Below are 27317 nucleotides of genomic sequence, written 5' to 3'. Positions count from 1 at the left end.
TCATCCTCCCTGGACCCATCGTTAGATGTTGCTATAGGGAAGACCATGCAGCAGCATCTCTCTTTCTGCCCAGGTTCCTGAGCTGTGACTGGAAAATCTAATTCCCATGAAGCCCACCTGGAGCACTGGGTGAGCAAAGCAGCGATCCCATCCAGCAGTTCTTCCCTAAGCAATACGCATACTCAAGCATTTGCTTAGCTTCAGCAAGACCTAAGCAAACAAAGTATGTGTAGAGATCATTATTTAGTTCTAATCTGCACATCTGGAGGAAAAATTTAAAATCACAGTGGAAGGCATGGTGGGACTCCCTCTGCCTTCAACAAAGTAGATGCAATGCTCAATTGCAGTGGGGGGGCTCCGCTTTGCCTTGCTGTCACTAGTGTCACTAGAGGAAGGTCATTCCCTCCAACCTTGGCTGGTCCCTGCAGGGATGTGCTCATTTAACCCTTCTGCAAAAAAAGTTTGCAGAATGCTGCAATCAGAAAAGTGCCTTGATCAAATGACTCCTCTGTGGGAGAGGAGTGAGGGGGCCTGGAGAGCAATGGAGGAGTCATAAGAGAGATGTAGGAAAATGCTTTTTATGGAATGAATAATTTTTGGTGCAGAGGCGGCAAAGTCATATTTAATTCTAATTCAGGGATTTTTTGGGAGCGCATGATTGATGCCCGACGAGGGGCGCAGGATGTTGTTTCTCGGCAGGCTGTCATTCCCACGCTCCATTTACCTGTCAGCGCTCCTGTGGAGACTTTTTTTCTCTTTGGATGCTGTTAACCCACTTCCCACAAACACATCCCTGCAGCCTCTCCCAGGAGCCGGCAGCCCATGAGGGGCCCCGTCCGGTCCCCGCAGCTGCAGGGAACTGCTTTGGGGCTGTGCTTTGTCGTGTTCTCGGCCGTCCCTTTGCCGCGCAGGCGAGCAGGAGCCTTCCTGCCATCCCTCTATCAGTGCCTTGTTGCCCATGGGCCAGGCACAGCACGGTGGCCGATGCCCCGTCGGCTCTGGGCTTGCTTGCCAGCACAGCACAGTTCTATCCACCTTGCATACGGTCACCCCTAGCTCTCCTCTCCCTGCCATGGCTGTCATCTCCCTAGGGAAGGACTGGCTCTTGTACGTGGGTTGGTGCCTGGTGTGCAGCAGCAGGTCCCTGCTGGGTCCAGGGAGGTGATGCTGGTGCCGGGGCTCCTTTCTCTCCCACGCTGGCTTTGCTTGGGAGAGCAGGGACTGGTAGCCCTACCCTTATAAAAAGGGCCATTAACAGTTTTGTTTTGCTGCAGTATAAATTTCAGCCAGACTCTTCCTCATGTCCCTGTCCCCTTAATTAAAAGCATGTATGTTAAATGCTGTGAGCCCGATAGGAGTCTCATTGCAAAGTAAACGGAGAGCGTGGGACTTAAGTGAGCCTATTGTTCCTGCTGTACAGGGTTTATGCTAATAACAACAGCGGAGATTGAACCCAATCCCTGATGAGCTTTCCCAGAGTCTGATTAATCTGTTTAACAATGGATCTGGGTTTTTGTTTTGATCTTGTTCATGAGAGTTAGATTTTTGTCCCTTTCAGAGTAGCTGTGGATCATGTAAGCACAGCAGTATTGCTTTGCTAATTGGCATCAGGTTTATCTGTATCTATTATGTTAAGGGTTTGTAAGAGCACCCGTCACCATGGCATCAGAAGGCTTCCTATGCCAAAAATGCTTGATAAAAACATACATATACGTGTGCACACCCTTTTTTGGGGGGGTCTGTTGGAAAGTGCGAAGACATTCTGCTGGAAGATCATGGTTTTGCATAATTGTATTCCCCAAATAGTTAGCTTTGCAAATAGCTCTTGTCTGCTCATGCTGGTATTATGGCTCTGGTCCACATGCCATTGAAGAGAGAGACAACTTTCCAACGAGCTTTGGACCAGACCCTGTACAAGCATAATTTTGCATTTCTGTTGTTTATGGTTCATACTGTGGGGATGGGGATGGTGCCCTAAAATAACAGAGTCAGCGAAAGACCCTGACTCAAAAACTTAACTGTCTAAAGGTCAAGATGCAGCAAGAAGAGGAGAGAAGGCTGGGAAAGCAGGGGAAAGAGTAAAAATTTTTAGCCAGTGAGATTAGTGTCTCCCCGGGGCAGGCCACAAATGCTCTGGCTGGCTCTGACTTTTTGAAAAACAGGCAGCAGTACAGGGAAGCAAGATATTTAAAGTGAAGATGCAGATGTTGAAGGTAACAGGATTTAAAGGCTGTGTGACACAAAATACAATGTGGTGTAGAGCCGGAGGAGCCAAGCTACACAACGTGCACTCAGAGAAATGTTCCACTATTTATAACAAAAGCTTCTTTCTTGATTTCGCCTCTTCTTAAATGCGCTCAGTGATTGCTTTTCACATATGAATGCTTGTAAAAACGGAGCTCCCTAAGCAGACATGAGATGTTTATATGAGTTAATGACTTCGGAGAACTCCGGTTGTTTAAGAAGAGTGGTGATGGAGTTGCCTTGATCGCAGTCAGCAGTCCTCCACGGAGCAGGTACAGTGCTGGCGGCAGGGCAGCGCGGTGGTGGCTGCGCGCACATCCATCCTTGGGCAGCTTTGTCATTACTGACTTTACTGATGTCCTTACTGCAGGGTGGGAGGGAGTCTTCCCGGGGGCTGAGAAATCCACGTGAAGTGTGTAACCTCTCTGGGATTCGTGCTGTCATGGAGCAGAGGGGTGAGTGAAATCTCGCCAGCGATTTCCAGTTGGAGCAGGGTGAAACCCTTAGCCTGAAACCAGGGATTTGTCATGGGTGGGTCTTTATAAAGCATTTTATTCTGTGTGTTCTCCTAGTGCTTCTTTGCTCCCTGCAGTCCCCTTTGAATTCAGCTGCCAGGAGACAGAGCTGCCTTAGTGTGTTGCTGGTTACGTCGGGAGCAGACCTGCCTTGCCCACAGGTTGGACGCAGACAGCTGAGCGAGTATTTCCAGGGGTGAGACTGTCCTTACACCTCTGCAGCAGGCTCCTAGAGAAAGGGATTAAGGATAACAGTAAGCTCCTTTCTGCCTCCCTCTCTCTTTCCCCAAGGTACAGCTATTTGTCTGCTGAAGGGACCTGTCTGTCTTTGGGTTTGCTTTTCACTGGTGCCAGAGGTGTAAGCTGGAAGCGCTGCAGCAGTGTGCTGGTCTGTAATCTGTGAGCAGCTAGCTTGTGCTGGCTGGGAGAGCTGGAGGTGGCCGGTGAAGTCTTGCTGTCTTGGACAGAGACAGGCACATGGAGCGATTATCCCAACAGGGAGCAGACCTTTCATGACGTTGTAGCTGTAGCAGGAGAGCTGGTAATTACCCTTTATATTGAAGGGTGCCTTTAGTGTGGGAGAGGGGATGTATTTGCATCAGCGTGAAGCGGATTCACAGTGGAGCTGCTGTGCACTCTGCTTGAAGGCCGTTGGGTTTTCCTCCCTCCTGGAGACCTGGTTTGTACATCTGATAGGATTGCCGTGGAGAGCAGTAGATGATGAGGCGCTGGTGGGATCTGAGATGTTCGCTTACATTTGTGTGCCTGTGTGTCCCTGAAGGTGCACAAGTGCATGTGCCACCCTGGCAGCTGCTGGGCTGTGGTCACAGCTGAGCTGTCAGGCCCAGGGACCTCTGCCTGAACCCTTCGGAGGTGTGTGTCAACCCACCTGCAGCTTTAGCAGCATGTGCTGTAATGATGCTGAAAAGCGGCTTATCCTTTGCTAATCTTGTACCTGCACCCGCAGGCAGCTGTTATCATGAGCCTGTGTGGAGTTTTTCAGCGCTTTTTTTATCCTTCTCATCAATGCCGGCAGCTTCTGCTTTGTGGTAATTTTGACTTGAGTTGTAACATCCAGGTGTTTCTGGGCTGTTTCTTTGGGTGTAAGCCTCTCTCTCCATCCTCAGGCCAGCAAGTTGCCTGGGATCTCTTCCCTTCTGCTGCCAGAAATGGCTCATTGTCCACGTTAGATGATTTTGGTGGTGAAGCTGAAGCTCTTGGAGGGAAGCAGGGTGTGAAAGGTGGCCGGGAGGCATAGGCAGACATGGACTAATGTTTCAGCTGAGGAAGGTCACTGCCACACTCAAGCACAGCACCTCTGGAGCCAAGGCTGACTATCTTTATGGGATAAAGTCTCGTTATCTGACCTCAGTTTGCAAGAGGATGAGTTGTGGTCACTGAATTTGGCACAAAGGGGTGTAAGGCAACTGTTCACACCTTTAGGCCAGCACAGGTGAATTGCAAATTCACTCCTTGATAAGAAATTGCTATTCTTTTATATTTGTTTGTATAAAGGCAGATGCTCACAGGGCTGACCTGTTAGATAAAAACCCTGGCTGTGTTCTCCTGCGAGTCTGTTGAAATATTCAGAAAACCTAAAAACTGTGGAAATTCAATACCAAGACATTGGTTGTAGTGTGATGCCAGCGGTACAGTGCAGACCAATTTAAATTCTGCAGTTATTCCACTTATGAGTGTATTCATTGTGCTGCGCTGATGGAACATGGAGCAATTAGCAGCCCCACAGAACAGCTGTGCACGGGGCTGTAAAACAGATTGAACAGACTTCTGGGGATGCCCAGGCTGTTTGTTGGGTGCATTACTGCTGCTTTGCTGGTGGCTGCCCCGATGGAGCACGGGGTGCCAGGAGCCTTCGGAGGAGACACCGCACCTGCTGACTGGTGTCCTCACCTGGATTTTAGGAAGAGGGCAGAGGGACATCTGCTGTAGACCTGCTGTTGGATCTTAAGCTAGCAGTTCAAAGGCATCAAGGTATCTGTTGGGGTCTGTAAGAAGGATTTATGGGAATTACACCTGCTCCTCAGTGCTCTATTTCCCTGCCGGTGAATGTATCCCACAGGATGGTTGTGAAGGTGAGTGTGTCTGTTTTGCGAGGTGCTTGTATCCAGAATGGAGAGATATTTAAGAACCATAAGTGGTTTAACTTAATGCTTTTTCAGCGTCGTATAGGAGCTTTTGTGAGAGTAATAGAAGGATGTTGCAAGAATTTGGCTGCAGTTCTGGCACCTGCCAGCGCAGAGCCCCTGCCCATCCCTGCTGCTGGGAGCAGGGCTTGTGCTTGCATTTGCGGTGTGCAGAGCGGTTGGTGCCAGCGACGTGCACACACTTAACCCACGTGTTAGCCGAGGTTGGAGGCGTTTCCAAAGTTGGTTTTCAAAACACTTTAAATGCAAACTCACGACACGGTTTTCCTCTGCTGTTTCAGCACAGGGTTTCCCAGTGGTGTTCTGTCATCTTAGCGTGACAAGATGAGCGGCAATTACACTGGCATAGGAAATGGGAGCCCCTTCCTGACCTTGGAGTGCTGCTGCATTGACATATAAAATGGTCAAGTGATTTAGGTAGTGAGATGGTTTGGGTATGGTGATGGATTGAATGAGACTTCTAGAGCCAATGTGCTTACTCATCAGATGACTCACGTCTTAGTCACTTCTAGAATAAGTGCTTCTCTTTTTGGGTGCTTCCAGAATGGCATGGGTAGAGAGGAGCTTAAAATTTCCACCTCCCCCTTTGATAATTTTTTAAAAAATTTCTTAAAAAAGAATGATTGTGGGAGGGAAGTCAAATCAAGGCCTTCGGAAAGAACGTGATGGGATGGTGTATCGGACAGAAGAGGAAACAGTTCTATACGACAAGTAAGGTGCATCCCAAAAGCTGAGTCTGAATTCTACAGCGCTGTGAAACTTCAATTAATTTTGCTGTTTGTTTTCTGGTCAGGCAGAGTGATCTCATGCTTCAAACCAGACTTCTCAAGCCTTGTTCTCAGGTTACTTCAGTGAGTCCATGCTGTGGGTAGCTGCGAGTCTGAAGCCTATTCCAAATTCCTGTGCCACCAGCAGTATGTAAAAGCATCCTAGATGGAAGCTGGCCCCTGAAACGATCTCAAGATTGCTGTGCAAATAAACCCCTGCTGTTGTCAACTTTTATTTATATGTAATTATATTTTTCCATTACCAAAATATTGGAGAAGTCGACTTAAACCAGACTGTTTAGAAACGTGCATATGTTTAAGCAAGTGAATAGCATGTCTGGGAACCTGGGAGAGAATGAAAAATTGCCTTGTAATCCACTCTAAGCTTTATATAGCAAATAAACTGTGGAGTGTTTTTTTCTTTCTAATCTCATAGTCATCCTGCAATAAATATAATGTGGGCTGTTCCTGATCTAACAGAGTTCCTGATGAATCAGTTGAGCTTAGAGTGGCACAGTGTGATCTCTGCTGCTTATTTGACCTGTGTGGCTGGGTGGCAGCTGGAGTGGGAGAACCATGCAGGGAGTGACACGGGGTGTTGCTGCTGGCTTAGGCATAGGTTTTGTGAAACTGGATGTGGTTAAACTCCTGCTGGTGCTTCAAGTGTTGAAAATGGGGATGCAGTGGCTGTCAAGAACAGGTCTGTAAGCATGACTCCAGTGCAGGCGTTTTGATTTGTGGCAGGAATGCTGACGGTAGTGTTGCTATAAAGAATGATGGTGATGTTAGGTCTACTCTTACAATGGTGTATTCAATTATAGGAAGAGTACAAAGGCGCGTGAAGGAGCCAGAGGTCGGGAATCAGAAATCTGGGATTCTCTTACCAAGCATTGCTGTGCTAAGTGACTGTGAGCGAGAGTGTCTCTTCCAAACTCCTCTCTGTAAATGTTCTTTCGACCTTTGGTGAATAGGCACCATCTGTCAGACACGGGTAGGTCGTGGCAGGTGACAGATACTATGTAAATGAGAATTTCCCACTGAAATGTATCAGGCTACAATTTCAAAAACAGGAAGCTGAAGAATAGGGTTTTATCGTTAAACTGAACTGGTGAAAGGGAAGTCAAAAATAGTTTTCTTACAAGTGTCCTTTGTCAGGTACTAGAGAATAATTCACAGGCTTGTAGGTTATAAGGTGCCTCTAATTGTCTATACTAGGTCTCCTGGGTCACAAGCCGGGAGGACTTTACAAGCAGTCCCTTTTGGAGAATTCAAGTCCAGAGGAATTTATCACTGCCTTAAGAAGTTTTCCAGCTTTTTGCCTCTTTTAATTACAGAAGAAGTTTCTTTGTGTTCTCTGTTTTAAAATGTAACTACTTTACGAGATTGTTGGTAAACCTCAAAGGCAAAAGAATTATGCTAATACATGATAATAATAAGAAAAGGCAAATGTTAGCGATTTGGTGGTGTTACTGCACAGAAAACCTTCCACATCAGGTTAGTTCGTGGGCTGAGAATGCAGATGAAGCTGCCTCGGAGTGGGTTTGTACTAATGCTCCGTGTTTGGTTGATGATATTGGGTGTTTCTGGGATCCCTTTCCACGTGAGTGTGTGTGTGTGCCTCCCAGATACCAGCAAGCAATTAGGAAAGCACGGGAGATTACCATGCTCCCTGCACCCCCATGTGCATCTCATGGGCTCCGGTGGCCACAGAGGGGACAGCCACGGTGGTTCAGGGATGGAGAGGGACAAAGCAAGAGGAACTGCGTCCAAGTGTGGTGCTGGAGCATCTTCAGCCTATGGTGGGAGCAGCAATTTTTGGAAGACTCAGTCTGAGTGTAGCCCATCTCCCCAACCGGTGAGACCTTCCTACAGCCCTCTGCAACTCCACACTGGATTGTGTCCTCGCTCCCTGTGCTCGTGTGCTGCAGGCAGCTGCAAACTTGCCTGGATGGAACCCAGCCCTGCCTCCGTGGTACATGTGGTGCCCCAGGGCTGGTGGGGAGGGCTGGTACCAGGGCAGTGGAGCTGCGGTGCTTTCTCCTCGTCGCCATGCGGTAGGACGCAGAGCTCAAGGTGGCTGTTTGTGTGTTGCAGCTGGCACGGGTGGAAGGAAGAAAGCTGGGTAGAGGTGGGACCCCGTCTAAGAGAAGGGATGCAATGGGAATTATTTCTGATGCTTCCTTGACATGAGCCCTGCTAGCCTAAGAAAGAGCTGTAGATGGAAACGTGGATGAAAATGCTGTCATCCTGCTTCCCTCCTGGGAAAGGAGCCCTGGGATGGCTCCGCTGTAACTGGGCAGCTCTTATGTTTAGACACGTGTGAAACACATTCACCCAGACACTCACATATGAGTATTTCCACATTTTTGAAGCTTTGATTTTCAGTGTTGTTCACACTTCAGCACATGAATGTTGGCCCTTCTGATGTCCTGAGACCGTAAAGTTCAAGTATGTGCTTAAGTGTTTTGCTGGAGTAGAGCCGACGTCTCCGTTGCAGAGAGAAGCAGCGTGTTGGGAAACTTGGGGGCTGCATACAGGCTAATTGTTCTGACATGCGTCCTGGAAGGTGCTGAGCACCCTGGCTGGGAGCCAGCAAGGCTTTTAAACACTTGCTTTGCTTATTTTTTTCACATTGTTAGAGTTTCCTCCTTTGATTTCTTTTCCCCTGGCAAGGAGGGAAGGATACCTGAGTAGCCAGAGCAGTGTAATTCATCTGCCAGCAATCCCCTGACCCATACCGAGGGATGCCTCACGGGACAGGGGAGGGCTGGTGGGGGCAGGTAGTGCTACCCATGCCCAAGCCAACTGGCTTCATATTTTCTCTTCTGCATTCTCCTGCTGGGCAGGGATGCATACCAGGCTGCATGAGCAATGCTCAACCTAGATTTGTAAACCGCATCCCATCTTTCCACATGTCTTTGCTATTAAGCTGCACAGATGATATTTCCTCCCTCCCTTTTCCTCTTTGACTGTGTTTGCCTTTCTCTTGCCTTGAAAATTTTGGCGGCGAACTGCCAAATTCAGGTTGGACTTGGAAGTGGCATCGTCTGCAGTGGAGCCCAGGGCAGGGTGGAGAGGAGCCTAAAAATCCTCTGCAAGTTGATGGCTTCTGACTGCTCTCAGGTTTGCCAGGCGTTGTTCTCTGGGCTTGCCCGCTGCGTGCAGGAGGAAGGTGCTACAGCCCTAGTCAGAGACTGGGAAGGAAGCTCTGATTCTGCAAAGAGATGGCTCTGTGAGCGCTGCTGTCGATACCAGCTGTGTCCCCTCTCTGTTCCCTCTGTCCCTATGTCTTCAGCCCAGGCAGCTCCTCCTGCAGCTCAGCATGCCACGCTGGGGCATGTGAAGCAAGACTAAAATCCTGTGTTGCCATCATAAACTGCACCTCCCTCAGCGAGGGACATCTTGCCAGCAGATTTACTTCCCATTCTGCTCCTGTAACTGCTGACTTGGTGGCCAGAAAGACGCCTTTCTCTGCTCCCCTTGCTGCTCTACAGAAGAGACAGCTGTTGGGTGGGTTTGCGTCATTTCTAACACTTCCAAAAGGGTCCGGCTGGTTGAGTACAATGCACAGGAGTTGTCCTGGGCCACAGAGAGCAGGGGGGCTGCTTTGGTGTCCCAGGGTAGGCAGGCACCCCAACGGTGGCTGCTGCTCAGCCCCAGGCTCACTGTGCACCACAGCCGGAATGGCTGGGGTGCAACCAGGGTGCCCCAGGGGGGCATTTTCACATTGCTTTTCCAAGTAAAGCTGCACCTAGAAACTTTTGTTGGCCCTTTGGTGCTGCGAAGGCTTTTTCATGCTCTGACAAATGCTGATGTTATCGCTAGCCTAAATTTTTGGAATAGCACTGCAGTGACTCAAAAGAGCAGCTTTCTCCCCAGCGGCCTTTCCCAGGAGACTGGCTGCATAATCTCCAGTCATTGACCTTGGAGCTTTGAAAAGTGCAGTTTGGCTTAAAGTGCTAAAGCTTAAGGCTTCAAAGGAATTGGGAAGCCTGCTACCCTTTCCATTTCCAGGCAGCATGGGTTACGTGTGCACAGACAGGCGTAATCACAGGGGTGGTTTAGCTGGGTCTGACCCCAGCGGGAGCCGTTGCTTATCCCCGGGAGCCTGTTCCCTCTGTACACAGAGCCTCTCTGCCGCTGCCTTTGATTTTGTGCAGGTCAACTGAGGCAGTGTTTTCCAGTCCTGGGGTTTCTAAAGATGGGAGTTATCCGTGTGGAAATACAGCAAATACTTTGACCTCAGAATCTGAAGTCTGTTTGTCTTTTCCTTACAGCGTTCCCTGCTTTCTGTCCTGCCCTCTCTAGTTCTGTGCTTTGCCTTTTGCCTTGGGGTGCGCAGGCTGGCAGAGCTGTGAAGACCTTCAGCCCATGGGCACTCAGAGATGGGTGCTGGATCGTTTCCCTCGTTAAAACTCTTTGCAGTGATCACCTTGAATAGAAATCTCTACCCGTATTTGAACTGCTGGGAAGAAGAAAGCCCGCTGTGTTCTGTGCTGTACATTTTTATTGTAGATTGCCAATCTTGGAACAGCTGGAAAAGTCTTTCCGGCATTTTAAAAACATCAATTTCACTGCAGCTGGCTTACAGAACGAAGCAACTTGATATATCATCTGAAATACCTTCTGAAAGCTTTTAGCAGCTGAAAGCTTTTTCTTTATCTGGGAGGAAGATAAACCTCTAAGATGGACATGTTTAAATGTGAACTTGTTCTGCCTGGTGGCTTGTTCGGTTTCTCGTGGCTGTTTTTTAAACACAAACTTCAGTGCTGGTCTGCGCTGTGAGATTTGAGGCTGTCAAAGGTATTTGATGCCGTGTTACTTTGCTGTGTTGAGGATTTATATGTGTGCTTTCCCAGACCCCACTTTGCTGCTCCTGAGCTACACCAGCCTTGTTCTGCAGTGATTTGCTTTTCTGTCATTGAATTCTTACATGCAGCAATAGGAAACCTGAGCATCCGTGAGCACCTCAAAGGCAGAGTGAACCGTGGCAGTTGGTACGGAAGGTGCTAAAGGGTCCAGAAGAGGAGGTGGGCAGGACTGAGAAGTTTACTGGTGAATTAAATAAACTGGAGAGGAGGGAAAGTGGCCTGGAAGCATGCAGGCTTGTCTGCTGGGTGCTGAAGTGCCGCTGTGGGCTGAGGCACTGCTGCTGAAGCAGCCTGTCTGCACAACTTCAGGTTGCTTCTTCCCTCCTCCTTAATTTATTTACTAGTGTATATCATGGGCTCCGCTGAGGAAGCAGGATGCTGCTCAGGCTCATGGGGCCCTGCTGCAGAATATATTCCAGAAATTTGGGAATGTGAGTAGGAAAACAGCCGCAGGCTCTGGGCTGAGCTGGCAGCATTCATGGTTGGGAAACCTCTGGGTTCCCTGTGTAGGTTTGGTGCAGAGTGCTGAAAGCAACGCCACTTAACCTGTTTTTTATAAGACTTCTGTAAATTCACCCTGGGAGGAGGAGGAGGGTGGTGTGTCTTCCTCTCTGCTACTCCCCTCTGCAGCTTTTGAGTCTTGATGGGCAGAGGAGGAGCCCTCAGAAGCGTGAGGTTCCAGCCTGTGTGCTGGACATTGGCAGCTATAGGGATGGCCCTGGAGGAAGGCTGGAGGAGGTCAGCTTCACATGTGTAAGTGACTGATGGGAGAAGGCTGGAGGAAAGATGGAAGCAGATTTGTCTCAGTGGTGCCCACTGAACAGACAAGAGGCAATGGGCACAAACTGGAATAGAGAAAACTCCATTTAAAAAAGAAAAAAACCCACTTGTTTCACTTTTTTTTTTCTTGTCACTGCATAGCAGGCAGCTGAATGGAGGCTGCCATCCTTGAATAAAATTTCCCTTGGGAAGGGAGCAGGCGGGCTGTTCCTCGTGGTCCATGGAAGGTGGGCGCAGCTGTATGCCATGTGTGGCCCTTGTGATCCTTGGGGCTTCTGGTCTTTAGTTTCACATGTGCAAGCACCTACCGCAGGCTCCTGGTTGCACTCTGGTGCAGGAGGGACCACATAGCTCCACCAAGGAGCAATCCCAGATGATCAGCCGTTACTTTACGCTTGTTTTTCTATTCTTCAGGGGCACAGGCTGGTGTGTGAGTGCTGGTTTGCCTGGTTGGCAGGCTCCCCTGCTTTTCTGGAGCCTTTGCTGCAGGCTGGGCTTATCAGACTTCAACCCCAGTCCTTACACTAATAGCAGCGGGCAGATGCCCTGTGCTGTGTCTGTTCATGCAGGTCTGTGCATGTGCTCACTGCTGTGCATTGTGGGTGTGGTTCTTTTTCTCTTATATTCTCTTACATTCTCTTTTCTTTCTCTCCATGCCACAAGAGACGCTTTCTGTAGGCTGCTTGCTGGTGCCAAGACATGTCCCGCTTCGCCACGTCACCTTCAAGTGACTGTGCAGCAATTGCAGTGCTTTAGAACCAGGTTTGATTGGAGTGCTCGGTTCTGCTCCCATGAGATCGGAGGGAATTTGGCCGTGGTGGAGGGTTAGACCTTGCCCTTGCAGACTGATCTGCTGTTCAGGTCCTCTTGATTTCTTTGTTTTTGGTTTGTTCATACTGTACTGTCTTCTATGCCAGTTTTGAGGTATCATTACAGATTGGCTCATCTGAGACAATTTGCCTTAGAACAACTGAAAAACCTTTTTTCTTTAACCTGCCGTTTACCTCGCCATGGTGCAGACTTTTGAAAAGTCATTGCAATGAAGACCCTAAATATTAAAGACTGTAATTCTGAAGTAGGTAGTTTGCTCGTGAATCAATGGAGTCTGGCCTACTGCCTTCCTTGTTAGTATTTTACAGATACTCTAAGCTTTTCAAACTTCAGGTAATCTGACATATTCTCCGTTATTTTTTTGAAGCACTCCCTCGCCCGCTGTTTAAATGCCACCTCCAGCAAGCTGTGCTCCCTGCTGCTGCTGGCCCCTCTCCTGGGAATCATGCTGCCTCTCAGCTCAGCAAGTGACAGCAACCATGATCCTTCTTCCTCCTCTTTCTCCTCCTCCGTCCTCTTTCTCCTCCTCCTCCCTGCTCAGGTTCAGCCCCAGGAGTCTCCTCTCTCCACTGCACAGATTCTGCACTGACCCTGCGAGGAACCTCCCTGTGTGAGTTGATGTTGCCCATGCCCACCTGTGCAACCTCCAGCTCTATCAGTACGTACTCATACATGGGGGTCAGAAGGCTGTTTTCCCACTGGATTATGAAGTTCAGCTTTCCCTGTGCATGGTGCAAGATGTATTTGGGGTATTTCCTGCACTTTTAATGGGTATTGGAAGAGGAGGTTGGGGTAGGTAGGCTCTGAGGTCTGAGTCAGCATCGGCTGAGTGCCAAATGGGAACACGCACAGAGTAGCTTTGGAAATGGGGTTCTCCTGGGTTTTTGCTCTCTTCTGCCATCAAACTGAGTGATTCAGATGTTGTCCAGTCTGTGTATGCATATTAACAAGCTCAATTCCTTCTTACTGCTTTCCCTAGTGTCAGTTGGAGGTAGGGCAGACAATCTGGTATGGCTAGGGACGTGCTGGGATGTCCTCTGCGTGGTCATGTAGCAGGACTGGGCTCGGTGTGTTCTGCCCACGCTGATCTCCTCCATCCTTCATTGCTGCAGTGTCAGGGCTGATGTCAGGCTGGCACAGGGGCTGCAGTCCTTCCCCCACAACACTTTTGCATCCTTTGTCACAAGGGCAGATGGGATTTGTTATAACCTGAGCTCAAGTTGTCTGCAGGGACAGTGTGGATGTGTGGAGCTGGGTGTTGGGATATGCTGGGTTTGTGGGATGTTGCAGAGATGATGAGTTGAGGCGCTTCACATCATTGCTGGAAAAATATGTGGGATATTTGGGCGAAGTGCCTCTCACTGACCACTCCTCATGCTTTCCTGACTGTAACTTGCAAAATAAAACCACTTACGATGCTCATATACTGATAAACAGCTTTAAAAGTTTAAAGCAGAGTTGAATATGGTCCATTATCAGGGTCTCATGCCCACAAGTCTTGCTGAGCCTCTGTCTGCTATAAAACATGGGTTTATACCATATAGAATGGTTTGCCTTGGAAGGGACCTTAAAGACCATCCAGTTCCAACTCCACTGCCATGGGCAGGGACCCCTTCCACCAGCCCAGGCTGCTCCCAGCCCTGTCCAGCCTGGCCTTGGGCACTGCCAGGGATGGGGCGTCCATCCAGCTGCTCTGGGCAGCCTGGGCCAGCGCCTCGCCACCTGCACAGTGAAGGATTTTCTCCTAATATCTAAAACACAGCAGCCAAACCTGTCATACAAAAGTAGTTTGTAGCCAGGGCTTGAGTACAAAGGAGCACAACTCCTTCGATGTATTGGTGTCATCCTCACCAAAGCTGTGGTTAAAATGTGCCAACATAGCTGTACCCAGTCAAAAAATGTTCTGGCAGGGCTCCTGTGTCACCAGCGTGATCTGGAGCCTTTGATGTTAATGTCACTCTCGCTTAGATAGATTTGGCACTCCTCAATGTTTTCTTGTTACAGGAATTTCCTTAAGTAGAAACTTTTTCTTCAGAGTAATTTTTGGTTGATTATTGCTTATATATGCAATTAGCGTAATTGCATCTGATTATGCAGATTTATTTAATCATATAATTAGAACAGGGCGGGATGAAATATAATGCAGTTGGGAAATCTTTTGTAAAACTTCCTGAGCTCGGTACTCAGTGCGCAAGGTGGTTGTTACCTCTTGCACTGTAGGTTGGTAGACTGGCAATGCAGTTCAGCATCCTGGCTAGTTTCAAAACATATTTAAAACATGCTGTTAATAGCTCTTAAAATTGTTTACATGGCCTTCGTGGTGTGAAGGCATGTAACTTTTTATTTTTCACATGGTAATAACAGGAGCACGCTGCTGAGCTCAGCCCCGCTGTCCCACACCTTACGCCCAGGGATTCGAAAGCATCGGACCGGAGCCCTGGATCCTGTCCTCAGCTGGGATCTCTCATGGGGAAGAGAGGGAAAGCAGGACAAGCACGGAGCGGTGCACCTCGGGGTGCTCATCCTCTGTAGCTCAGAGGCTGAACTGGCCATGAAATCCATTTTGAAAACACCCTGCCTTGCTAAGGACTAAGGAGGTGAGAGAGACAGTGCATTTTCCAGATCGTGGTCTGGAGAGGTTTGTTGTTGTTCCGGAAAGCTGGCAGGAGTGTGGGCCTCGACCCGCTTTTCAAATTTCTCATGCCGTGCTCGAATTGCAAAAAAAAAAATAATACTGTTCTTTGTCACTCAGCGGTTACTTTAAAAGCTGTGCTAGGAGCTTCACAGGAGTAATCAAAGCGCCTCGCGTTTATGATCTAATTTTCAGCTGTGGCACAACAGCCAGGCTCACTGCCAAGAAGTGTGGAGAGAAGAAGGGAAAGGACTGAGATGATTGCAGCAGAATCGAGTGATTTCTCAGTGAGACACGATTATCTGTGCTCTGAAACAAGAGCCTCATAAGCCGCAGGATAAAGCAAACATGTGGCATGTGTGCATAAAGCACAAACAATATATTCTTATTTATTCTTTGGGATGTGTTAACATCTCCTGCTTTGAGTCAGGAATCGGTACAAAAAGTGATTATCATCTTCCCGGCGAGAACAGAGTCCAACTGGCTGGTCTGGTGTGCATCTGTCATGGTGGTCCCTGGGGGGATTTGCTTTCTTTAGGGCTTCACAGAGCTGCAACTTGTTCTTTGCCACTGGGTTTGGGTGCCTTTTGGCCACTGGGTGTCTGAAAGTGCTTTGCAGGGATGCCTGGGAGCCCGTGCGCTTCTCTGGGGCTGGATTGCTGGCAGCAGCAGTGGGAGCGGAGCTGGGGGACAGGCACCTCACTGGCAGACCCCCTGCTCGGTGTACTGGCGGGGGGCAGAGCTGAGATGAAGGCCAGCACGCTCTGAAGTGAATTGCTGCAGGAAAAAATGAATCCACCGGCTGCTCTCCCACCGCAGCAATGGGACTCATCAGTGGCTGGCTCCTTACACCTGAAGAGCCGTGTGTTGCAGACCAGTTTGTGCTTCTGGCAGCTCAGATGCTGCTCTGGTGTGTGGCTGTGGGGTGTAAGCCCCCCTTAAGCTTCTCCAGACCAAAGGTGTCGGAGGGAGCTGGCTGGGCTCCAGACAGGTGCTTCCCCCATCTCGAAGAAGTTGATGGGGTCAGGGTGGGGTGTGTGGAAATACCTTCCCCGTGTCAGGGCAGCGGACTGATGCTGAGCCACCAGGGCTGTCCTGCAGAGCCAGCTGCAGATCCAGGAGCGTGGGAGAAGCTCCAGGATGGAAATAGTCACGGGCTGTATTTCTTGGGGTGGGGAGAGAGCTCGGGCTTTGGAAGGGACTTGCTGACCTCATATTTCAAAGATGTCATTCGAGGAGCTGTTCAGGACTTGGCAACCCAGCCCAGGACTTGCTGCTTCTCTCCTTAAAGGGAGTTTCTGGTGCCGGCTGACAGCAGTCAGAACAGATTCTTCATTGGGGCAGTGTCTGATGGAAACACACCACAAGCACCAGGTGATACGAGGTGGGGCTGGACGTGCAGCCCAGCTCTGCCCACAGGCAGGGCTGAGCTCCTGGGCAGGGGGCTGACCTGAGCTGAAGGATGCTGGTGATGGAGATGACATCCCCTCCGCAGGCAGCCTGCCCTGGTACATGGCTAGCTGTGCCATTCAGAAAACTGGGGCTGATTCCTGACCTTGCCAGCGTGTATTGAAGTGGCAGAGTAAAGCCTTCTGTGACCTTTGGGACCTCTCTTTGTGGGTCTTGCGTGGTCAAGAGGCACCTAATGGATGTTGCCTTCAGACAGGGTCTCAGTGTGACACCCCTGCTGGTCCCCACGCTGGCACGGAGGGTGCCATCCACAGATGTTTGAAGAAGTCTCCAACTCTGAGCAGCAGCAGAATTGCTGCTTGCATGCTATCCGTGCAAATGCTCGTTACGGCTATTATTCAGCGTGACTTATTTTACTGCAAAGGCACTTGATGCCTCCGCGCAGGGCAGGTATGTCCTCAGGGACAGAAAGGGGAAGTGGGAGGAGGTGGGCTGGGGGCAGCGTCGTCCCTCTTAACTGGGGAACTGCGGCAGAGGAAGCTGCAAAGTCACTTTTCTGGGTAGCCTGTAGCAAAATCGGAAAATGAAACTGGATTTGCAGAAGGCCAGGACCTTTTCACCTCCCCGTCCTTGCTCATAGGAACACTTCTAGTGAGCCAAATGGATGGACCAAGCAGTAAACTAGATATACAATTTTTTATTTTTCAAACAACGCTTTGAAATGCTTTGAGGAGCAAACATAATTGCATTCACTCATCTCCCGCTCCCACGTACAATACAGATTTTTTCTAGAACTGTATTCCTTTCAAAAGGGTGTTTTTTGTACCGTGCTGTGCCCAGTGCCTGTCTGGGAAACCTGTGCAGCAATTTGATAAATCTATTGTGAAAACCACCGTTGAAGTGGCAGTCTGCATGCAGCAGAGGAATAGCTACAGTGAAAAAAGGTAAATAAGATAGGTGTAAGTAAATTAATTTTGCTCATATAAGCTTGTTTGCAGCTTTAGTTCACGTCTGCAGCATAATCCTGGGATCTGCAGCAGGTGTTTGGAGTTGGGGGGGATCAGGCTGGTGACCGCATGAAAAGCATCAGACCCAAAGCTGTGGAGTGCTCACAGAAGGTCGCGGTGGTGTCTCTGTTGTGCTGGGATTTCCCATCACAGCAAGGTGCAGTTGTGTTACAGCCTGCCAAACTGCAAATCCACCATCGATTTTTGCCTCTCAGAAATAAATAGTTGCCTTTTATACTGAGTTTTATGCACAGTAAGACTGATTTGCTTGTTCAGAAACCATTGCTTTCCAATATGCTTCTGGAGGATTTATCAGTGAAAAGAAATCCTTCAGAACAGCAGGACCTGAAACAAAGCCCAGGTCTCAGATGAACAATGATTTTAAGTCTTGCTGGATTTTTTTTTTTAGCATATTTTAGCAGCACTGTATTTGTTGTGATGCTGCACGGGTCTATTTGTTTTGATTGGATGAACTGATTTCTGGGGTTTATCTTCAGTTTATCTATTTAAATGGTCAATTAGCTGAAGATTTATTTTGCAGCCTGAGCTGTGGGTTGGAGCTGTGCAAGCGTGCTTCTGCTTTTGAGAGGGGGACAGCCTGGGGTGCCTGGTCTGGGCAGTGAGGAGCCATGCAGGTGGCTAACCCGAGCATCGCTGTCTGCTGGGACCTGGCGGCTGTTCCCAGCACTCCTGGCTTTTTTTCCCTGTTGGCTGAGCAGTGCCAGGCACCCAAGTGTTCTCCATCCAGGTGGGTGATTTGTGGGCTAAGGTGGGCAGGCGCTGTCCTCCCCTCGCTCCCGTGTGTGGGCAGACCTCACGGCAGGAGCAGGGAAGAAGGCAGGGGAGCTGCGGACCTCAGCTCTGGCTTGATTTTCTTCTTGACGCTCCCCAGGAGCGACATGAGCTCTGACTGTCCAGAAGCTAAAGCTGCTGCAAGGAAAGGCCTGGGGTTTGTTTCTCTGTAGGCAGAAGAGCAAAGCCAGGCTTTTAAGGCAGGGTGGAATCAGAGGTTTCCTCTTAACCCTCGTGCAAGCTGGATTAAATGGTGAAAGCATTTTTACTCCCTTCATTTTAAAGCAGTTTTCCTGATTGAAGGAAACATGCAGGCTGGAGTGCAACCCCCCCAGCAGGCGAGGGCTGACGGTGAGGATGCTGAGTGGGGATGCTTCCCTGGTGCAGAGCAGCCCTGGGAAGCCACAGGGCTGGGGGCTGGTCTGTGCTTCCCAGCGGCCGAGGAGCTGACCTTCACCCAAAGCTGAGCACACAGGCATCTCACAAGGAATAAAAATCCTGGGAAATGTGCTGTTCCCCACAGGCTCTGGAGTGCCAGGAAAGCCTCACCAGAGAGAGCAGGGTGGCCACAAGGCTGCCGGTTGCCCTGACCTGATGCTCCCAGAATCTTTCCAAGTGCAAACCTCGCACGAGCGTTTTGCAAACAGCAGACCCTCTGTGGGCTGCCTGCAAATCTGTTCCAAAGGACGGGATCGTCGCTGAGCCGCTGCAGGGCTGCAGCTGGCTTTCTAGCTTGAAAAAAAAAAAGGGGGGGGGGGAGCAGGGGGGGTTTAGCTGGGGGGAGGCTTGTGCTGGTTTGCCCGTGGGTTTGCGGGACCACGTGCCTATGTGCTTGGCCGAACCCTGCGCCCCTTCCCTTGCTGCCACGAGCCGCCCCCCGGCGCTTGCCTCCTGGCTCTGAAAGGGATTTGTGCTTTGGGATTGAAGGGTTTAAATATAGTTTTAATAGAAGCTTTTAAAGCTGATCTCACCGTTTCATTACTGTTTTGAGCGAGTGACATTTTCTGTTAATTTGTTTCCAATGAGCCCGCAGAAAAGGCAGGAGGAGGGGGGAAGATGCTACTCAGGTGGGGAAGGAGGCTGTGGGAAGGGATGCGTTAGATCTGGATGTTTCCCTTTCATGACATTGAATGCCCAGCGTGTCCCCCCGGTGACTGGCACGCTACCTAGGGTGAAGCCTCCCATCCAGATCTTTTTTCCTTATGGATATAAAAGATGGCTTGAGCTCGGCTGCTGCGCTTCAGCGGGGGACGTGGGCTGCCGCCTCTCTCTGCGGCAGAGTTCAGCTGTGGCGGGTTTAACTGAGCATTGCTGGGCGGCTTTGAGCCAGGCTCAGCCTCTGCTCCGTGCCCTCGAGGGGTGTCCCCTGGGTTCCCAGGGTGATGCTGGAGGGGACCATTTCAACTCGCTCACCCCCAGCCTTCCTCATGTAAATTAAAGGTAGCTAGCGTGAAAACAGGGCGATGCAAGCATCACCGGGCTTGTGGGGATTGTTATGCACAACCTGCTTCGCATGCAGAAAACCAGAGGCTGCAATATTTCGGAGTGAAGCCTACCCTGGTCCTCACTAGATGCAGTCCAGGATTGCTGGGAATAAAACAAAGTTCTCCCCCGCTGTCCCCAGGAACGGGGCAGAGGGATGAGGTGGTGTGTCCTGCAGCACCACATCTTCAGAGGTGATGAAGGGGGTGACGGCCGTGTGTCGCAGAGGAATATTTTCTAATCTGGACTGTGCTGGGAAGACTGAAATCTGGTTTAAACTGAGACTGAAATTAGCATCCAGGAAACAGCAATTTTTATTCAGCAGTTTTTGCTTTGTATTGCGTTTTTGTTCTGTAGGGCTTTTCCAAGGGAAAAGCTGATTCCCACATGCTGGTAATCATTTAAGTGTGGTTGGTTATAGCTCAATATAGCTTTTATACAGGGTGGGAAGCAAAGATGCCCTTTTGCACACAAGCTGCCACTGGAGGGGGGGGCCGGGGTGACCCTGGAACCAGACTTGCTTTTAAATTTTGCCTTTGCTGTTGACTACCTTGCAAATAATCGAGAGCGTGGAAGTCACCAGCTGTGGCTTGGCTTCTAGTCTGTTCTGTGACACCCTCCAAGGTCCTACAGGGCAACAGAGAGACTACTGTGGAGCCCGAAACAGCTGTGGGTTTGTTGTGTGCGTTGGGTTTGGATATGTACCAGAAGCTCTTGGGCTACAATAAATTCAAGAGGTCAGAAGTTTGACCCTTTACCCTTGGCTTGTTAAGAAGCTATATTACCTTTAATGTAAGCTCTGGTTGACCGGCGGTCTAGCTGCAGGAGGAGAAGTTCTCTTGAGCTGTGTCACTTGTTGCACATCAGATAAAACCTAGTTTTTATCACTTTCAGATCTAGCTCGATGCTTGGGTTTGCCTGTCCTTCTGAGCGTTTGCAGTTTGTTTACAGCCTGCCAGTGGTTTGCCTTCATTTTTTCTTTTAATGTTGGAAGAAGCCAAAGATGGGTGTCTTGGTCATATTTATGCTGAGTGAATGTTATTATTCAGTTTCCCTCTGTTTGTATCTCCTTTTAGCTACTTCATGGAGAGACTCCTTTGTGCCACATGCTGTCTGTGAGCGCTAGTGTCACAGCTCTCTGCAGTGCCATCTGAGACCATACGAGCTGGCCGCAGCGATGGGGGACTCTGCAATGAATGCCGTGGATGGAGGCAGAGAGACGTGCTGCAAAGACACGCAGACGGAACTGGCAGAGCGGGTAGCAGCCATCGATGTGGCTGTTGGCCCAGACAGAAGTGGCCGAAATGGTGAAGACCCCAGGGAAGAAAACGACACGGTCTTTTCTGATAACATAAAAGACATCCAAAGAAATGGAGTCAACAGTGATGTAGGAGTGAATGAATTTCTGCCTTCCCAACAGTCAGAAGATGCTCACTGGAGACACGTTCCCAAGAGACCTCTCACTAGACCAGTCCTTTCAAGTAGGAAGTTGTCTCTTCAGGAGAGATCATCAGGAGGTTATTTGGCTTCTACCAACGCTCCAGGTTGTGGTCTTTATGCCACAGGGCCATCGCCACGTATAATGAGGAGACCAACGATAGAATCCAATCGGGTCTCCATATCAGATTCTGAGGTAGGCATGTTCTCCCTTGGAGTTGGGGTGTTGAGGTAAGGTAAGTCTTTCTTAACTGGCAATGGCGGTCTTCAGCTTTTTGGAGCAGTGGGTCTGAAAGCACTGGTTTTTCTAAGGGAAAAAAAAAATAATCCCTGAAACCAGGGGTGCTATTAGTTTGGAATGGCTGAACGCCTTGGCATCCACCCCCCAGACCTCTGCTGGGTCCTGACATGGGGCCCCTCCAGCCCTCGCCTGCCTGCGATAGTCCTGTTCGGGGGCCCCTCCAGCCCTCGCCTGCCTGCGATAGTCCTGTTCGGGGGCCAGGACCGATGCTGTGTGGCGGGGGCATGCAGAAGGGCTGCCAGGCTGTGCAGAGAGCTGCAGCCCAATTGCTTTGCTCTCGTGTCCCTGCTGTACGTGCCCTTCGGGAGTTTATCAGTCACAGCAGCTTTGCTGATGGCATTTTATGGATTTAAGCTTCTGGAGATTATGTATCTCCTATTGTGTTTTGCCGTTATTGAGGGCATGATTTAATTTTATAAAGAGCTTAAATGCACTGGTGTTTCGTACTCCCGTCAGGATTTTCCTTTGTCTTTAAAGTACTTGTAAGGGCAGCGGTAACCGCGGGCTGTGACCCTCCTGTCCTTCCAAGAAGTGTCTCTGGGTGGCTGTGGTGGCTCCTGCCCTCTGTCCTGCGGCTCATCTCCTGGTACCAGAGCTGGGCTCAGACTTGTCCCAGCATGTCCCCCACGCTGCAGTGGTCAAGTGGCCCGATGGAAGCAGCTGCTGGTTGCAGATCCCTGTGCTGTGCCATCATGGGGGGCACAGGGACCAGACAGAGGCTGCTCAGACCCCGCTGCCCAGTGTCCTGCTAGAGATGTTGAGCCCGTGGAGAAGGGGCATGCAGCAGGGCTTGCTTTGGAAGCCAGGCATGATGGAGGTAGCGTAAAAGGGGTGTTTCTTGGAGCCAAAATGTTTTGTAAAGTGTTACTGGCTGGGGGAAGGTTTTTAAGTGGGGAATGGGCTGTCTGGAGTACTGGGGAGGGAGCATCATCTTGGCACTGGGAGCTGGTTTGGGAAAACACACAGATTCGCACCTGAATTATCCCGCAAGCCCAGACTGTGCCTTCTCCTGAGACTTTTATCTATTTGTGGAGGAAAACCAAGTTTTCTACGCCTTGCTGTTTTTCTCCAGACTGAATTTGTTTCACAGTCGTATTTGTCTTTTGTTTCTGCTCCTGGGGAACAGAGCAGGGCAGGGCAGAGGGGTGGGCGATGTCTGTGGGTGCCACAACTCCACGGTCTCGCACGGAGGTGCCGTAACAGACAGGAGGCAGCGTGCTGGAGGGAGGAGCGGCAGAGGCATGGACGGGCTGGCCTTACCCTGCAGGGAGAGGCATCTCCTGCCCTGGTGCTGCAGGAGGTGAGCCCAGGTTCATCTTGTGACTATGAGCCTTGTTCTGGTGAGGGATAAGCCACTTCCATGGGTGTTTTTGGTCTCTTTTTCCTATAGAACTAGCAGTACAGAGATGCTCACCCATGAATTTCACCTCTGCTGCTGTGCCTGAGCACTGAAGCGCAACAGACGCAGTAGCCAGGAGCTCAGGAGCAGTTCCAGTCTGACCCTGTCTCACCCAGTTGATGGAGAACATGTTGCTGAGCGTGGCTCTGCCAGTGCCACTGTGCCAGCATACTGCCCTCGGGCACCCTGGGGCTCCCAGACACGATGCCTAAATCCCATTTAGTGCTTCTAAATGTGCTCCTGCCCTGTGTTGTAGAGGACCCAAGTCGCTGGAGTTTAGACTTTTGCCGTGTGGCTCCAAGTGACCTGGAGCTTAACATCTGTGTGGCTTAGTGTTTCCCTCCTGAAAAGTGGGTGTTTTCCCCTCGCACACCTGAGAGGATGGGTGCTGCGCAGGAGCAAATCAGCCGTTGTCCTCTGGGAAGGTTTGTAAGACACGTTGGCTGTGAGATGGGTTGTGGCATCCCCATCTGATAAGAGGGTATCTGCAGAAGGCACGCTGCGGAGATCGCAGCTTCTTTGGCAGCAGCCATATGCTTTTCTAAGGGAGATGGGGAGGGAAAGGAGCCAGTTCCTGGAAGCGGACGTGCCTGGTGTGGCAGCTCTCCCATCCTGCAGTACTCGGTGCCAGGCTTGTCTGGAACCTGTTTCGAAGTAACTGCGGTCGAGCACGACTAGCACATTCCCATCTGCAAGCCAATGCAAAATACTCCGTCCTCTTCCACAGCACCTGCAGCCTGGGGAGCAGTAGTTCCTGCCCTGGGGGTGGGAGATGCTTAGTTCCAAACGAAGATGCGAAGCTTCCCACCCCCACCCCTGCTCCTGCAGCAGTTCTTTACACGCAGTACTGTGTTTTGAATGGTCACTTTGATGTAACTATTTAGAGCCCTGCTCTAGGGCAGCCCAGATGCTTAACAAAGCTGGGCTCATTGGAAACCATTATTCATACTAATGGGGAGACATGGCAGGGGTAGGGGGAAGAAGGGGTCTAGGCGAGAGCTGTGTGTGTTCGGAGGGGGCTGCTCACCCTCGCAGCTCTGCTCCTGGGAGCCGTTCTTCCTCTTCCCAGCTTATAGGGACAGTATCAGTGTCCTGTAAGGGATAGCAAAAGGTCTGGGAAGATGCGTGCATGTTTATAGGATAAAGTTTGAGGCTGGCCACCAAATAACGAGAAATAAGTGTTAGGTGTGGGGCAGCAAGGTGAGCGTGCAGCGCAGTGCGCAGCCCAACTCCAGCGTCCTGCGTGTGACCTGCCAGTTGCTACCAAGTGGTTGTTGCAGGGTTGTTGTGTTCCTGGCTGTGAGAGGCACTGCCAGTCCAAATCCAGGCTGTACCAGGAATCCAGAAGAGAAATGGAGAGCAGATTTTCATGCTGTTTTGTTTTGTTTTTTTTTTTACATGCATTTGCTCAGTACATTTGCTGTAAGCAATTAGTCTTCCCTGCCCACATACAAAGCTCTGCTGAGCAGAACTAGGAGGTAGGATTTATGGGGGACTCCATGTTGAGGCTTTTGGTGCTGGAGGGGGATAAAATAACCCTGTTATTTTATAGAGAGAAAGACAATCATGGTATACTTAGCAGCAGCTGCTTTTGTGTCTTCTGTTGAATCAGTTTGGTGTGCAGACCCTAATGAGCAGGGAGGCTGGTACTCTGACAAGGTCCAGCTCAGCCGCCGCGGCGTTGCCCCTGGTCTCCATGGAGGTTACTCTGACACCGTCTGTACTTGAGTCCATGCCTCTCACCTGCTTAAAGGCATTTTGCAGTTGCTCCTTTCTCCTTGCGTTGAGGATGGGGCATCACCAGTCAGTGCCTTTCAGGTGGCAGGACATCCATCACTGTGGCTCATGGCTGCTGCCCGAGGGAGCTACAGTCTGTGCAAAAATGAAGTTCACGAGCGTTCGGGCTTTATCAGTGGCCCACGTGCAGGTGCTGTCCATCAGTAGCAGAGACGGATGGCACAGCTGCATATCAAAATTCCCTGTGTTGTGCCGATAGCCATCTAGGATTGAGGCTGCTTTCCCTCCCCAGTGATAGCAGGAGCGGCAGCTCACTGCCTTGCTGTCAGCGGTTCTGTATCCTTAACTGATCTGGGGAAATAATGGGGAGATGGGATACGGGCTATGGCAGAGGTGAATTTTCTGTTGTTCTCTGCTGAATTACGGAAGAACCGTGTGTTCAGTTAAAGAGATGCTGCTGAGCTTTTTAATGCTGGTTTCGTACTTGTTCGCAGGCTGGGAGGAATTCTTGCATTCAGGGATCAGAGGGCCAAGAGCCGAAGCCGTGCCTGTGGTGCTGTGGAGGGTTCACCCGGTGCTGGGAGCAGGCGGGGAATGATGCTGTCCTGTCCCCGGGACCGATCCTGCAGGCACCTGCCTTCAGAGCGGCGGTTCTTGGGTTTCTTGTTGAGGAAGATGGTGGCTCCTGGGCTGGCAGGGCTGCAGCAGAGCTGAGGGCTTGTTGTCTTGCACAGAGGCAGTTCCTCATCAGCCCTTAGCTAATTGCCCTGGGACAAAGAGCTGGCAGCTGCTGGTGTCTTGCAGCCACTGCTGACAAGTCTTCATCTGCAGGATCAGCTCTGCAGGAGAAGTAACCCGTTCTGCTCTCCTGACAGCGTTGCTGTGTACTTAATTAACCTGATCTGCCGTATCTCTGTTAAATCTGATCTGTAATTTTAAAAATTTCCTGCCTGTTCCCTTCCTTCTTAGATTATTCATGGATTATGGCCTGGAAGGTGCCTTCAGTGCTACCTTCTCCAGCAGGAGTGCCTACCAGGCTGGTGGGATTTCTGCTGCCCATCAGTGCTTCACTCGAACAGGGGAATGGCATTACCTTTAGCTGTGGCATAGAAGTGATTAAGCTGAAGCTATTAAGGGTATTTAACTCTGCAGAGCTGAGACACAGGCTCCAGCGTTTCAGTCCCTGGCCCACACTGATGTGAGGTTCCCAGCTCCTGCTCGGTGCTGACAGCACAGAGAGGAGAGGGTTTTCCTGGGGCTGCTAAAAGCAGCTTCTGCTTTGCTGCACGGATGATGCTCTGGTGCTTGTATGTACTAGGGCAAGACTCCCAATGAACACGTTTGTACAGACTGATGGGCATCTTGTCACTTGACAGAGCTTGTCCCACCTAAAATGGCAGGGTTTGTGTCTGCCAAAGGTGGTGCTGCTTGTTGGAAAGTGGCATTTGAAAATGCAATGCTGTTTTTTGGGGTTTTTTTATTCTGCCATCCCAAACCAACCTTTTTAGGTAGGCAAGAAAAGTCTTACTTGGACAGTTAAAGCTAGGAAGAGCTGCTTCTAGCTAGCAAGAGCTAGAAGGATAAATGATGTTTTTTTCCAGGCTTGCTCCCCAGACCTGCCAGCACGGTTAATTGCTTTATAATTTCTCTTCTCCAGTCTCTTCTGGCTGAATCGTCCTTTTTCACATGTTCCTTTTCCCTCCCTACATCCACCCACCCCTTGGCATCCCGGTTCCTGTAGCCCCAGTGCCTGCATGCTCTCCCCATCCCTTGGGACCAGCAGGCAGGCATCCCAGCTCCCCAGACAGGCGCTGTTGTGGCACTCAGCGAGGCCATGTGTGCTTCAGCAGGAGTGGAGAAGATGAGTCAAGCCAGCGCGTTCTCCCTCCTTGGTGCTGCTGCTGGCCCAAGTGTGCAGGGAGGAGGACGAGCTGACAAAGGGAATTTTCCTATGCTCGATGTCCGTGGCTTATTCCAGAGGCACAGAAAATAAATCACCACTTTGCCCTTTCTTTCCTTGGCTTTTCGCATCTTTATTGTAGGTCTCCTGCTTGGCTGGCCAACTGGTTGGAAGCAACTGATGTCAAGAGCTGGGAGAGGCAGTGCTTTGGCACCGGGCTGATCTGGGTTTTGTGCTCCTCCAGTCTCTGGGAGCTGCCTGGTTTTCTTCATAAGGTCATAATTTCCTTGCTGTCCATGAAGGTAAAGCCAGGTGGGACCAGGGCAGTGGCGGGGACGGAGCTTCTGCACAGCGTGGGCTGGAGACCTTCCCCTTCCAGCCCACGAGTCCCCCAAACCAATTTCTTCTAGAGGTCTTGCTGCGGTGCTCAGATGAGAGCTCTCTTGAAAAGATCAAAGATAGGTGGAAAACATTTTTTTCAAAGACAAATATCCCACAGGCATTGCTAATTTCTTTTCCTTGGATTAATTAACCTTGATGAGAAGTTACATTTCCAATTTGTTGAAGGGGGAGGTTAGAGAGCAGGAGAAAGCCCAAAGCAGCAGCTGTGGCGGGAGGGGCTGGAAGGGGGCTGCCTTCATCCCACCGGTCCCAGCCCCCTCCTGTTATGGCCCCTCTCCCGGTGGTACCCCAGGGACCCGGTGGGTGCATGGCCTCCTGCATCCAGCTGCAGGGTCTCGGGTGGGTGAGCCCGGACGGTCGTGCTCACTGTTGCACTTTCTGCCCAGCCGTGGCCAGTGCTCCTTGCAGCAGCCACTCGTGGTGCTGCGCTTTCTGTTTTGCATCTGTTTCTGGATGATGTTTAAAAATCTGTTTATTTTTCATACCTCCGTGAGCTCTGGGCTTCCTGTGTGTCCTTCTCTGTCCCTGAACTGTTTTCTAATTTGCATTCATTGCTGCCCCTAATGCCCCTTTTTCTGGTTTTTATTTTAATTTTGTCTGGGTTTAGAACTGCTTTCACTTCCTCTTCCAGACAGGATGAGTTGC

At 50.3% G+C, this 27317-nt stretch overlaps 1 protein-coding gene across 3 annotated transcripts in view; it reads left to right on the top strand.

Annotated features, from left to right (window-relative positions):
- The window catches only part of CAMKK1 (calcium/calmodulin dependent protein kinase kinase 1), a 107929-nt gene that overhangs the window by 21898 nt on the left and 58714 nt on the right, over window positions 1-27317 (top strand). For all 3 annotated transcript variants that reach the window (XM_037375071.1, XM_037375072.1, XM_037375070.1), the window contains exon 2: window positions 20573-21129. In XM_037375071.1, the coding sequence (XP_037230968.1) occupies window positions 20674-21129 (456 nt within the window). In that variant the 5' untranslated portion in view covers window positions 20573-20673. The remainder of the gene's footprint in view (window positions 1-20572; window positions 21130-27317) is intronic.

This window comes from Falco rusticolus, chromosome 1 (genome assembly GCF_015220075.1).
Source record: "Falco rusticolus isolate bFalRus1 chromosome 1, bFalRus1.pri, whole genome shotgun sequence".
NCBI classification, from domain to species: Eukaryota; Metazoa; Chordata; class Aves; order Falconiformes; family Falconidae; genus Falco; species Falco rusticolus.
The sequence above is the reverse complement of the archived record's forward strand: the minus strand, read 5'-3'. Positions and strand labels throughout refer to the sequence as shown.